This window comes from Alexandromys fortis, unplaced genomic scaffold, assembly GCF_014885135.2.
Source record: "Alexandromys fortis isolate MF-2015 unplaced genomic scaffold, M_Fortis_MF-2015_v1.1 scaffold_2_1_26212458, whole genome shotgun sequence".
NCBI classification, from domain to species: domain Eukaryota; kingdom Metazoa; phylum Chordata; class Mammalia; order Rodentia; family Cricetidae; genus Alexandromys; species Alexandromys fortis.
Window position 1 is genome coordinate 19,326,632 of NW_026067930.1, and position 14,498 is coordinate 19,341,129.

The 14,498-nt window shown below is 42.1% G+C and overlaps 1 protein-coding gene across 3 annotated transcripts in view; it reads left to right on the forward strand.

Annotated features, from left to right (window-relative positions):
* Positions 1 to 11,273: 11,273 nt before the first annotated feature.
* Samd12 (sterile alpha motif domain containing 12) overlaps positions 11,274 to 14,498 on the forward strand; it is a 364,536-nt gene continuing 361,311 nt past the window's right edge. For all 3 annotated transcript variants that reach the window (XM_050145134.1, XM_050145135.1, XM_050145136.1), the window contains exon 1: positions 11,274 to 11,409. In XM_050145134.1, the coding sequence (XP_050001091.1) occupies positions 11,397 to 11,409 (13 nt within the window). In that variant the 5' untranslated portion in view covers positions 11,274 to 11,396. The remainder of the gene's footprint in view (positions 11,410 to 14,498) is intronic.

Below are 14,498 nucleotides of genomic sequence, written 5' to 3' on the forward strand. Positions count from 1 at the left end.
TTCTGGCATCTGTCTTTGGCAGGGCTCCATGCTTCTCTCTGATTCTGCCCTTCTTTCTCCCAGCATTCACTTTAGTTTTCCCTGCCTAGCTCTATTCTACACCCTATCAGGCCAAGCCAGTTTCTTTACTAACCAATGGTATTCACAGCATACAGAGAGGAATCCCGCATCACATCTTGTGGTGATATTTTGTTTGTGCTTTAACAGATAAAGCTTGCCTGAAGATCAGAGCATAGAGCTAGACATACTAGTTAGCCAGAAGGCAGTCAACATTGGCACTTATACCTTTAATTCTAGCACTCAGCAGACAGAGGCAGACAGGTCTCTGTGAGTTCAAGGTCATCCTGGGCTACAGGAGGTTGGACAAGTCTAAAAGGTGTGGTAACTCACACTTTTTAATTCTAGCACTAGGGAGGTGGAGACAGGAAGTGATATGGGTGGGCAGACAGAGGAGTATAAGGTGAGAGGAGACACAAGCTCAGAATTCAGTCTGATGTTTCACAGAGACAACATTCAGTCTCAGGACTTGTAGAGACAGGATTCCCTGTTAGGTCTTAGAATTTCTTAGAGATAAGAACTAGTGGCTAGCTGCTTTGCTGCTCTGGTCTTTCAGCATTCACCCCCTAATATCTGATTCTGGGTTTTTATTATTAAGACCAATTAGAATTCAAGCAACGTCTATAATAAAAAATGTTTATGGGGCCTTGTTTCCTTCTGTATAATTGCTTTATATATACTCTAGCATGGACCAGTTCTGGTGTTTTATCTAAATTAGTCCATTTAGGACTCCATTGAAAATCTGTTCTCATAGTTTTAGCTAAACACAAGTATTGTCAAGAAGCATAAATTAAACTCTCATATTTTTTTCTAAAGGAAAACAACAACAAACTTCTCTAATGTACAGTAAATTTTGATCCCTAAGTCTTTTAGTCTAACCTCTTTCATGCTCTCTGTTGCTCTCATCACTTCTTCAGCATTGCTTCTCTACTCCCAAACCTGTCATCAAATCTGACTACATCATCTGATGACTGCTTTCATTGATTAATAGGGTAAAGCTCATGGTGGGGGGCAGACCATTCAGTAGAAAGAACAGAGAGTGACCTCGATGACTAAAGAGTGGTTCACATAGATTTTTTAAACTCGGTTTTAAATATAAATTTTTGAAAGTATCATGCACTTTAAAATTTTTATCACATCTACATACTCCAATGTTCTTGAATCCCTTAGACTGTTTTCTGCCCTCTCCTCCTTCGCTGACTCTAGCAAGAGTTACAAGCAGTGCTTTGTATGGTTTACTTCTAAAGATATCCAAGACTAGGAATCTGGTAAGTGAATTCAGTTTCTAATGATTTGTGGCTCTCTGTGCTATACCCACACCCACACATGCATACATATAAACCAGGTAAGTATTTCCTTGAGGGTTCTATAACATAAATAAACAAAATGATGTCAAGTCAGACAGGGGAAATTCTTCAAAGAAAGCCAACTTGGCACACAGACTCCAGACATGGGGGAGAAAATTCAAACAGACAGACTGTGTGTTTGAAAAGCTGTTTAACTACAAAGCCAGAATTTGGAAAAGCCTAGAAATTTTGATTATTTGAACAGAAATATTCCTGGAAAGCATCATTGATTACTGGAAAAATGGCTAGGCTAGGGTCAGAAATCCATAATTGTGCCCTGGAAACCTTGAGAAATTAACCCGTTCCAGATTTTAGTTTGACCAATAGAGCTAGGTATGATTTCAGTGTGACTCTAAGGCCAATGCTATGGCTCTTACTCGCTTCGTTTTCATGTACATGTGTGATGCTGTACATGTGTGAATATGTGTGTTTGAGGATGTATACACATGTATAATCCCAGCAATCATCCTTGGTCTCTCTTCCACTTTATCCAATGAGACAGGGTCTCCAAATTAAACACTGAAATTACCGATATGGCTAGTCTTGCTCAATAGTTTACTCTGGGCGTCCTGCCTCTGCCTTCTGAATGAAGCTTACATTCCAGGTGGACTAACCTGCTTACAAGCCACGACTGGGTTCTGCAGAGGGATCCCAACTCTTCTCTTCATGCTGGAACTACAAAGTATAACCATGAAGCTATCTCCACAGCCCCTTTGCAATTTTTTTTTTCTACAAAAGGATTGCATGCTCCCAAATCTACTACTAAACATCATGGTACTACACACAACATTTGTTACTCTGACTGTTTTGTTTTGTGTTTCCAGATAGGGTTTCCCTGTGCAGTAGTTTTAGCTGTCCTTGAGTTCACTTTGTAGACCAGGCTGGCCTAGAACTCACAGAGATGTCCTTGTCTCTGCCTCTGGAGTGCTGGGATTGAAGGTGTGTGTCACCATGCCCGGGTAACATTTGTTACTTTTAAACAGTTTCTCTATGTGTAAAATCCTACACATTTATCAGATTTCTATAACTTTGCATCATCTTACAATGCACTCCTGTGTGACTGGCAAATGCTGAACAACAGTTTAGAATCCTTAATTGTTTTAAGCCATGGCTTCGGGGCTTTTTAGAGCTAATCTATGTTGTGCAATCATCTTGTGTAAACAGACCTTGCTTTTTGTAGGAAACAGGTGTATAAAAGGTAAGTAAAATTTTTAGCAATTGCTCATTCTCTTCCCATTTGCTCCCCAATCACACTATCACCCAGAAGTATAAGAAAGGGTTAAGATGTAAGAACAGAGAATACTCAAGTTCAGTTCCAAGATTTAGACATACCTTTGATATCTGCCAGATGAGCCTTTGAAATGCAAAAGAGAGACAGATCCCTAAGGGAAGGCTGACACACAAGCCCTGACCTGTGAAATAATCAGAGAAACCACTGGATGTGGTTGGTGTAGGCTGCTTGACCAGGGTGGTCCCCATAGGAAAAGATGCAAGAATTCACTTGGGATCCAGGGAGACAAGTGTAGGGTCGATCCCTCTGGACCATCCCTAAGTCCAGATGAGAGGCAAGCTACAAATCACTCACTGTGGAAACTATGAAGAACGCAGGTTTATGCTCTCACCAGATTGGGGCCCCAGCCTTCAACTCTCTAGTTACCAGGACAATGTGTCAAGTAAACTTTTGGTCCTCATAATTTGCTTAGTCTGTGGTATTCTGTTATAATAACAGATTAGGAGAAAGGGTCACATGGTAGCTTTGTAAGAAAGTAGAAAGAAAGCTGTTTTCTGAAATAGTATCATTTTGCATCTGTAATGGTAAGAGTTCTAGTGTGCTACATTCTCCCAATTCTTTAGTTTTGGTTCTTCTTATTATAGTTATCTTGGAGAGTATGTTTTTAATTTGCATGTGATTAATGAATAATGATACTGAGAACTTGTATTTTTATTTGCCTTCTCTGGTGAGAGGACTGACTACTCAAGCTTCCTCCACCCATACTGAATTGTATGCCCCCTTTTAATTGAAGCATCACTGCTCTTTATATACTTTGGACCTGAGTTCTTTCAAAAATACATAGTTTATTGTAGTATGTAATATCCTGTAATAGTAGTTTCTTAAGTTAGTCCCTTTATTTCTTTAATGTTGCCTTTGAGCTCCCTCTGAGCACAGGTAGTTACAATATCTCCTAAATTGTTACAGGCAGGGGATTGGTTTTCAGTTTATTTGGCTGTGAAAATTTACTGGGGAATCAATTTAACTTCTCTAAAAACTGGACTTGTACCTGATTCAAAAGACTTGCCCAGCTTCTAGGTGACCTGCTAGAGGGAAACAGGGGGCCTTTCCCAAGCAAAGGTGTGTGGGTCCAGAACAGCTGCTGGGATTTTGAGGGCAGTCCAATGGGATCTGCACGTCTGCTCTTGGGGATTTAATATTTAACATGAACATGAAATTTCTATTTTTCAGATGTCCTTTTTATTTCTGTCACCTTAACTTTGTAGCTCACAGTGTTACAAATCTTAAATTTCTTTTATTAAATTTATCCTTAAGTATTCTATTATTTTTCGAGCTGTTATGAATGGAATTGTTTCCTAAATTTTATTTCCAGACTGTTCAATGGTAGTATATAAAATTACAATTGATTTTTGTGTATTGATTTTGTGTCCCATGACCCCATGAACTCGTTCATTATTTCCAACAGCCTACCCCTGACTTAGGGTTTTCTGCACAGAAGTGTGAGATTTCTTGTACTCATGTGCTTGCATATAAAATCTAGAAAAACACAACTTTAAATGAAGCAAATGAGAATATACTCAAAGTCTTTCCTATAACAGGCTGTAAATACCCAATGGGACAAGCTTTCTGGGTCAGTTTGGGTATATCATCACTTGGGAACATGGGCGACATTTGTTTCATTTACCTATGATAAGCAACTAAAAACCAAGTTTCCTAAAAACCTTTGAGACTTTCCTAAGCATGGAAATCTGCAAAAACAAACAAACAAACAAAAAACACCTGTGTATATTCTAGTTCCTATGGCATACATAATCTGAGGCCCATCTTTTCTGTGTGGGTTGCAAGTGTGTTGTGCTTCACAATTCTCCTTGTACCATTTCCCAAGAATATTATTCTGTGATGCCCTATGTGCCCAATCCATAATTTCCTATCTCAACGCCTCCAGGGAATCCAAAGACAGTCTCAAAACATTGTCTCTGGCAAACAGTAGATGATCAGTAAATATTTGACTTATAAACACCTGAAGAGAGTAGCGGTTAAACACCCTTTCAGGCTAATTCCAAGCATGAAAACTTTTAAGGATTGACTGCCTACTTTCTTGAAAGTTCCCTCAGACATCCTCTTTGCAGGAAGAAGGACACCACCTTTAGAAGGGACACAGTTCCTTTCTTTGTCATCTGGCTCAATGTGATGCAAGCTAAGAGTACTTAAGGGATGTAACTTTGTATGTTAGTGGAAAAGAATAAAGCATTATCTTGCAAATTATAAGTTATATACAACACTTTGTTTTTCATTTTAATTTTCTTTCTGAGTATTAAAATAATGTTAGATCAAGCTCTATGCTGTTCAAAGATGTTTTAGTGTATGTCTTTAGGATAACCTTCAAAGGGACAGAGAACAACACATAGTTACCGAAAGGTGCAGCACAGACTGAAGCACCTCAACCCTTTCATATGAGAGCATTCATTTCTGGGATACAAAGGAATTTACTGATTCTACAAATACAGGATATAACTCTGAAGCTAATGAATTGAACTTGGGGTAAATTTCCTGTTGAGGAAAATCAAGATGGGCCATGGAGTTTCACTGTGGAAAGCTGGAAGACTAGACTGCCCAAAGAGGTGTATAAAGAATAGAGAGGCCAGGTTTGAAACTTGGTGTGCTCAAAGTACAGTATCTAGTCAATGTCTGACTTCTTAGTTACCACAGCCATAAAAACTCAGACAGAGGTGTTTGGCTGGGCATGACTGTGTGTGTGCACACACACACACGCACGCGCGTGCACACACACACACACACACACACACACTTGGGTTCTAAGAAGTGTATGTTAGATTTCCACCAAAGTTTGATATCCTAAGTAACAATGACCATTTAGAACCCTTCAGTACACCAAGGGGGTTGTTGCTGTTTGTTTCAATTTTTGACTCCATGATATATATACATAAACAAACAATTTTGCCATTCTGAAGCAGTGGTTATATGGAAGCTAGTGTTGGACTGAAATGAGACAGGAACACCCTAGTAGGGAGTGAGTCTCTGAACTTGGTGTAGTAAGGTATATTACAGTGAGTAAGGAATTCATCACCAAGTAAGAAGGATCAGAGAAGAGGCACCGTGACAAGAAAGACCTTCCATGTGTACAACCCAAGAGAATGTCATGACCCGAAACTTGTACTTGTTCTTGAAAATTCCAAGAGTATCTTGGTTACATCCCCCCCCCACACCCGCCACACACACATTTGGGATGAATCACCTTGTACATATTAGCATACCAAGGTCTTCAGCAAAGTCTACTGATAAAGAAAAACTTTTAGACTTCTGTCTCAAAAACTACCTCCTACTGATATAGACTCACCCTCCTGGAACCCCTCATAATGAAGCAGACAGAAGCAACCAGAGGGATTATTTTAACAATAGAGTGGTATCGCTAAGGAAGATATTCTTGGAGATTTATGTGGTCATGGATATAAGATGATTTAAAGCAGTGTGGTTGGAGATGTGTTAAACAACGGCTATTATTTTTTAGTTTCAGTCCTTATCAAATACAGGATGAGGTCAATGGTTGAGGGATGAGGAAAGGAAAGTCAAGAGAGCAATTGATGAGGATGGAATGAATGCATGTGGTCATTAACTCGCACTAACTTTTGGAATGATGGGAAAGCAGGAGAATGATGTAATTATGATTTTAGAGCACAGTTGACCTCTGTGAACATCCATTTGATGGTTTGCAAACTCTTCTGTGACCGAAGAACCTTCAAATATCAAAATTTCAAAGATGGATCTGAAGTGGAAAAAAAAAACAAAAAAGCAAAAGGGCAATGTGGGTGGCCAACCACTGCTGAATAAAAGAAGAGCACAGAAAAAAAAAAAACAACTTTGTTGTTCACACTAAAAAATTTTGGTAAGGAAATTTTTAGAGCAATCTAAATCTGAAAACTATAGACTCCAAGACAGAAATAGTGTTTATTCCACTTCCAATATAGTCCCAAGCAAATAAGTTTAGGGTGAGAAATATCTCACAGAAATAATTTTGGAGACTTCGTTGGTGGAAAGACCCATATGGTAAGGTGTTAAAATTTTGCTTCAACTTGGAATGTATTATTTGAAATCACTTCTTAGTTCTATCAATGTCATAAACTCTCTGTAAAATTTATTATATTAAAATTAAATTAGGAGACTGATACTGCCATCTCACTGTTAAGATGAACAGATACTGCATATAAAATGCTTAGCCCAAGACCAAACACAGGGCAAGCAACAGTTAATGCATTAGAAAAGACACTGTATACCAAGTACTTTCTTGGCAGGCTTTCTTGGACCACCAGCCCCAAAATCATGACAGGGAGACTTATTAAGTATGGATGCTCAGTTTAGTTTAGGCTTGTTTCACTAGCTCTTATAACTAATTTAATCTGTCCTGTTCATCTACATTTAACCTTTTTTTTTTTTAAATATTTCTTTCATTCTGTTTCCCACATTCCTGCTTCCCCTATGTCTTGCTCGCTGGCCCCTGGCATCTTCCCCTCCCTCCCTCCCTCCTCGCCCCGCCTCTTTCTCCTTCCTTTCTTCCTGGAATCTAAATTCCTCCTACTTACTCTCTCTGCCTGAGAGTCCTGCCTATCCCTCTTCTGCTTAGCTATTGGCCATTCAGGTTTTTATTAGACAAACCAGGTGCCTTAGGCAGTCATGGTAAAAACAGCAACACAGCTTTACATAATTAAACAAATGCAGCATAAACAAAAGCAACACACCTTTCCACAGGAAAACAATTATTCTGCGACACAAACAAAAGTAACACACCTTTAACAGGAAAACAATTATTCTGCAGCACAAACAAATGTAACACACCTTTACTTAGTTAAGCAAGTACAAAAAGTACTGTGTGGGTACTGAGGGGGTAGCCTCAAATCAGATACTGTTTAAGCTTTCACATAATAATTGAAGCAATGTACTGAACTCTTAATTTCTACTACAGTCATCTCAACCATGTTACCTCTTACGGAAGTGTAAAGCAGGCCCACTTAGACACTTGAAAAAGTGGAGCCTATTATTATCACTTGGGTTTGGACTGAACTTCATTGCATTTAGCTGGTTGGACTCGTGGCTTTCTCTTTGCTCTTTCCAATCACTCTTTAGGAGAAGACAGCTATGATTTTGTGAGACCACCCCTGAAATTCCACAAACAGAACTATGTGCAAGGCTTTGAGGCTTCTGGAAACAGCTAGAACTGACTTCAGAGTATGAGAGCAGTCAGTCTGGAGTGGATCTCCAGCCCAAGTCGAGCCCTCTGATGGGTGCAGTCCTGACAGACAAACTAACTACAACTTAACAAAAGACCCAGTGCCAGAAACACACAACTTATTAATTCTCAGATTGTTTTCGTGTATGTGTGTGTTAAGTATTACACCCCCCCATGAAGGCATGCATAATGTTTAGAGGTTGATATAAGCTATATTCCTCAATTGCTTCTCTGCCTAATTATTTGAGATGTGTTCTCTCACCAAGCTTATCATGTTTGCTGGGCTGGCTAGCTACTGAATCTTCAAAATATTCCTATCTTTGTGCCACCTTGCTGCCATGCCTGGCTTTTATGTGGAAGTTGGGGATCCAAACTTTGAACCTCATGATTGTATGACAAGCAAATTTACCCAGTGAGATGTCTTCCTGGCTCTTGACTCTGACACCTCCAGCTGCAGAAATTGTGTGAAATCACCAATATTCCCCACCTGGAACTTTTATAATTTAGGGTAGTTGGTTATATGCATAGATACTGTTTTTCATAAACACCGTATAAAAATGGACAATTGTTCATAAGAAAGTGTTAATTACAAGCCAGAGGGGCCAATTACTTTGCTGATGTCTTTCCCAGCTAGTACATAGTACATAGACATTGTCAGATTTTGAGTCCAAATCTATGTTTTCAAGGCCCAAGGTATTTCTACTTTTTCTCTGTGCCCTTAAAAGGAGTCTGTGGTGGAAGTAATAAAGCAACTCCCATACGGAGCCAAAGCCTGGGGCAGTATTTGTTGTAGTGTGTGTCGTTTGCTTTCCTCCTGAAATGAACCCAGAGAGTAAGAACCCTTAGAAAAAAAGCTGCATGTGGACTCCAGGTGATTTTAATTAGCATGCCCCTGTCTCGCCTAAGACACCTAACAAATATTCATTTCATTAACATTAAAAACTGCGAAGCACAATTTAGCCCATAGTTTTCCTGAACATACACCATTATATTTTCACCCCACAGAAATACTTTTCAAATGCTGCATTTTTACTACTGCATAACACAGGCTGGAAAAGGCATATGGGAGGCCCTGCCCACTGTTGCAACTGCTACTTTTCTTGTTTTCCCAGGCACATCTTGGGTGAGCTGTGGGCTTGCTTTCTCGGCTACAGTTTAAATCATAGCCGAGGTCTCATTTTTCTTTTCCCTCTTTGCATTTGTGAACATTAAGATCAAGCCCTAGAGCATGCCTTCAGATTTATGGAGACAGTAATCCGTCATCCACACTCGAGGGGACTTTTTGCTTACCCCTGGCTGATTGAATTCTTCCAGAATTTTACCTTCTGACCACTGTTGGACATATTTTTTTTCCTCATCTTGCATCACAAAAGTTCAGCTCCCTTCCTACCTTTTGCAGCAGCATAACATGGAGGAAAACACACAGGGGGGTGCTGGTGGTGAGGTACGAGCCAGGGGAGGGATGGAGGGACAGGGAAAGAGACGAGAGGAGAGGCTGCTGAAGTTTTGATTTGCACTAGTTACCTAAACTTCATGAATATGAGCATGGAGATGGGATACCATTAGGAACACACCTGATACTACGGAAACCAGTTTATGTCTCAAACTAGTATTTCCTTCACATTTTACTTATACTAAAACCAGCTAGTAGACACACCAGCTAGAAACGATATTGAAGTCTTGAACTATTACAAATTTTTGTATTAACAGTGGAATCCAGTGAATTTAAAGGTTTATTATCACCCAAATCCTTAAAGTTTGAAAACAGCTAATGACTTTAAGCTTTTGCCGTGGAGTGTTTAAAAGCCCCATGGTGACACTTAAGTGCATGTGTTTATACAGACACGTGTGAGGACCATTGGCAATGTCTTTCCTCTGGCTTCCTTTTCCATTCATTCACTCTAAAGAGAAACTTGGTGCTTGGAGCATGAATTCTAATTGATATTAATAATAAAAGCACAGAGCCAAAAACTGAGAGGATCAAAGTAGAGTGGGCAGCCACTAGAGAGTTCTTTTACCTCTACCAATGCTCAGACCGAAGGGGCAATCCTGTCCTCACACGGGATCTCCAGACTGTCTCCACCAAACCTCAAACTGCACTGCTCCTCAGACTCATCCTGCCTTATTTTCCTCTCTCCACCCAGCCATATTACTCCTGTCTCCTCCTCCCTAAGTGCTAGGATTAAAGGCCAGATCCCAAGTGCTGGGATCAAAGGTCTGTGCCCACCACTCCCTGGCTTCTAGTGGCTTAGCTTTGCACTCCGATCAGAACTTCCGAATCACTTCCTCAGTGTTCTTTCACAAAGAAGCTTAAAAGAAAACAAAAACAGTGGAGAGTGGACAGATAAGTTGGGGACTGAATGGCTTCAACAGGCATATATGAGTGCGAGTTTTTTAAAGTCTTAACTCACTACGGAGGTTCCCAAGGCCATTTCTTATCCCTACTACGCATAAATGAGTCTATATTTTTGAATATAGGACAAAACTGCGGAGGAGTTTAATTTTCAACAATATTTGCCAGTCCTGAGATTCCGTCAAACAAGTGATTCCCCTTTATTCTTTATACTTAAAAGTGTCAACAGCCAGTCCCAGAGGAAGGTCACGTTTAGAGGTTGAAAGCAAATGAACTGTGCACAGTGCTGCGGATAGGACTTCTTCACAGGATGTCACTGGACTCCCTAACCAGGAAAGTTGGACGTCAGCTGTACCATGATCTGATGTCCTCTAAAGTAATTCTATCAGTCCCTTAGGATATTGCCTTTGGGAGGTTTTTAAGCCACTCTCCCCGCATCTGTTTAACCCTGAGAACCACTGAGAGAATCAGAAAGTCCGCTGTCTCTCCTGGTGGGATTCCGCACAACCGCAAACACTGCAGGATGCATAGGAACAAGTTTCAACTGCACCCTGTGCAGCAGGTCCCTTGGCCCAGGGGAACAGCCACTGACAGCCGGAGCCTCCGCTCTCCTCATTGACCCAGAATGCCGAGGGTCCAGCGGCGCAACAAGAGACTACAGCACCCACCCGGCCACCCACCCACTGTCCTGTCGCCTCCCGCCCAAAGACTGCTAGGTGTCCAAAATCTTCTAATTGACAGCTAAGGTCTCAATCACGGGTTCCTCCTCTCAAAGCTAAAAAGAAGCCAGAGGCAACGCAGTCTGGAATATGTAGTCCTCTCAAATTCCAGCCCTCTCGAGATTCCCTCCAAAGGACACCAGAAAAGAAGGTATTCATTCTGATGCCACACAATTTGTATTTACAATATCACTGCGGAGGTATAATTGAGCCTCAAGGGACCATTGGGCAGCTTCTCGGGTTGGGACAGAGAGAACGGACTACAATTCCCATGCTGCTTTGCGCGGAGCAGGAGCCGGCTGCTCGCTTTGCGTGACCGCAGCAGGTTGGTCCTGGAGCAGATGAGCGCAGAATATTTAGGCAAAACCGAGAGGAGGGGGGGGAGCACGGGGCAGGAGGAGTACCTCGGCCAAGAAAATTATGCATGCGTTAGGCAAGCTCTGAGAGAATGGCTGTGGAAGGTAAGGGACGCTTGGGGCATTTTAAGCTCCCTCTTAAGCCGCGCACCCCAATCCACACATCCCTGGATGAAGCTCGGCTCTGGCGGGGTGGAGAGAAAAGGGGGTGGCGGCAGCGGGCCCCTTCCCATTCGTACCACTTGGTACTCACCTGAGCCCTGCAAGGCCAGGAGACGCTTAATTCACTTGCCTTTGAGAGACATTTAGGTGCGCAGGACTTCGGGGCAGGAGGTGGAGGAAAGAGCGCTCCCTAGTCCTAAGCAATGTGCTGGAAATGGGTGGATAGCGGGGACGTCCAGCGCGAGGGTTCAGCCCTGACTTGCCCCTTTCCCTGTCCCCTCCAGAGAGGGTAGGCTGAGTGGCTACCCGACTGGGGCTGTTCACTTTGCCACCCAAACGTAGGAGAAGATTCTAGCCAGGTGCGTCATCCAGAAGGTTGGACTGCCTTTGGGTCGAGGACCCCGTGCCGTGCATACCCAGCAGTGGCTGCAGCTGGTCTGCCCCTAGAAGGAGGACGTCTTCACACCTGTTTCTGTGAAGTCCTGCACCAGGGTTCGTAAAAGTGTATGGAAGTGTAGCCAGCCGCTTGGATTGGGGAATTCTCTTCTTTGAAGACTGCCTTCCTCTTTCCTCGTGTAATGCCGAACTTCGAATTTGCCATTTTGGTTGCACAGCCCTGCCTCTTTTGAACTTTCTGGTTAAGAATTGGGCCAGGCAATTTTTGAGGGATCCTGGTTTCCACGTCACTTTCGCCTACTTTAGAGCATAGACTTTTTTGTTTAGGGTAGTTTCTAGGGTGGAAAGGACAAGTGGACAAGAAAGTTTCTGATGTCCAATTAGAGGTATCATTGCACCTCTATAATGAGATGAAATAGGAGTGTGGGGTTACATGGGGAGCCGACCTTCACTTCCAGAATTATGGTTCCTTAGTGCACTCGGGGCTAGAGGGGACCTGAAGTAGGAAAAGGAAGGCATGGCTGCCAGCTACATCAGGCTCCTTGCCAAAGGGAAATGAGGCGGTTCCTTGTAGGCTTCAGACAAGAAAAGCCCACAGGGTTTCTTGCTTCTGCCTCGCCCTCTGCCTCAAGAGACAGAAATATTCTGACTCTTAATTGAAGTACCGACAGCCCGGGTCACACAGTCAACTCCTGTAAACTCAGGAATGGTGGCCTCTGGGCCGTTTCAGGAAAAGAGATTCTCAGTCTGAAGCCATTGTGTCCAGCTTTCTCAGCTATACCAACAAAAAATGGTCACCTCCCCAAAACACAATCTCCTGCCCTTCTCTCTGGTGGATAACAGATAGCTGATGGATAGATAAATAGAAGATAAATAGATGAAAGATAGAAAGATGATGGATAAGTAGATAGAAGATAGATAAATAGATGAAATATAGATCAATAGACAGACAGACAGATATTCCACAGAAACAGAAAGCCAACATAGTCTGCCAGAAGCTTGAGAACAAAGTCGTTTGTTCTTCCCCACCTTGCCACCTTACCCATCAGGTGACTTTGTGAGGGACACTCCCTCCTACTTGTTGGCAGTCCACAGTGATCTTAAAGATAATTTCCTGTTCACTCTGTGAGAAGTATAGCAAGAGAATCAGTCATATTTTTTGCCCTGTGCAGGATTGCACAAGTAAAATCAGACCTTACAAAAACAAGGACTTTGCAAAGTGCCTGTAGACTTCAAAGAGCTCAGTTTATGTCCTAGTGACTTCCTTGACTGAGACGCCTCTGTAGTACACAGGAAACACTGGGCCCCAATCAGAATGAGGACTGAAGTAGAGGGGTGAAAGAAGTGTTTGAAACCTTCCCTGGAAAGGATTCGTGCCTGCAGTTTTTGCTAAGAGAGTTCTTTCAGCAGGGAGTAGGCCCTTCCTGGATACTCCCTGATGGTCCTTCAAGACTCGGGAAAGAAAACATTTCCTCCAGGAATCTGTTCCAGACCTTCTAATCTTCTGCCTTTCTGAGTCACGAGGGCCTCCTGCTCTGATCTTCCCAAGCTCCAGTGCTTAAATCTGCCCTACACTTAATCCGTCTCTCACTGAACTCCGAGGCAAGGAAGGATGGAGACCATACACTCTAATTTCCCAGGCAGTAGTGTCGACCTTAGCCCATAGCAAGCTTTCAGAAACTGCCAGTGGGTTGCACGGTAAACCTTCATGCAACTTTTTAACTGACTTCGTGAGGCTGTCCAAATGCCATCAAAGGAAAGCTTGGAGGTGTTGATTCCAGGGAGGGTCCCCTTCCTCGGCCTCAGTGTTTGAAGACTAGAGCCACTGTTTTCATCTGCTGCCCACAGTGGCATTGTCCTTCTAGAGGCCAATGCTACTTGTAGAAGTGTGTGGACCATTGAGGTGCTAAATGCCCTCTTCGGTATGACCATCACAGACAGAGTTCCCAGATCAAGACCAGACATTGACCAGTTTACACATGTTCACTGAGAAATAGCGAGTCAGGGAAAGAGGAATTTTATCAGAGGAACTGGAAAGGAAATATAGTAACTTCTGGGCTTTCATGTCTCTCTCTGGAAGAAAAAAAAATGGACTTGCTTGTGTTTAATTATTGGGAATAGCACAGTAGCAGACAGGTCCTATAGAAGGGTGTCTAGAACACAGGTTAGCTACAAATGTTACTTATACTCACTGCAGTTCCTCACCTTTAAGAAAAAGCCCTACTGCTTAGCACCTGTTTTACACCCTGACGTTTACTTATTCATGCCAGCCACATTCTCTAATTAGTAACAAATTAGAAGGTTTTTATAATGTGTAACCCTCCTCTTAAGTAAGCTTGAACTTGTAAAAATGTTAATTGCAAACAGGGTCCTTACTCATTTTGCTGAATGTGTGGCTCCTTATTTATCATGGAAAAAGCTGCCCTTTGTTTAATGTTTTGTGGCTACTGTGACACACATACACACACACATATGTATGTATATATCACATTGAATTTAAGAATGTTCTATTTGTATTTTAGACTAATTGTACCTTTTTCTTTGTTTTGCATTTATGGGTGCCTGGGGTTTTATATAACTGCCTTGAGTGTTAATGACTTATGCTTAGGTCTTGTGTTTAGCCCAGTGTGTACCCT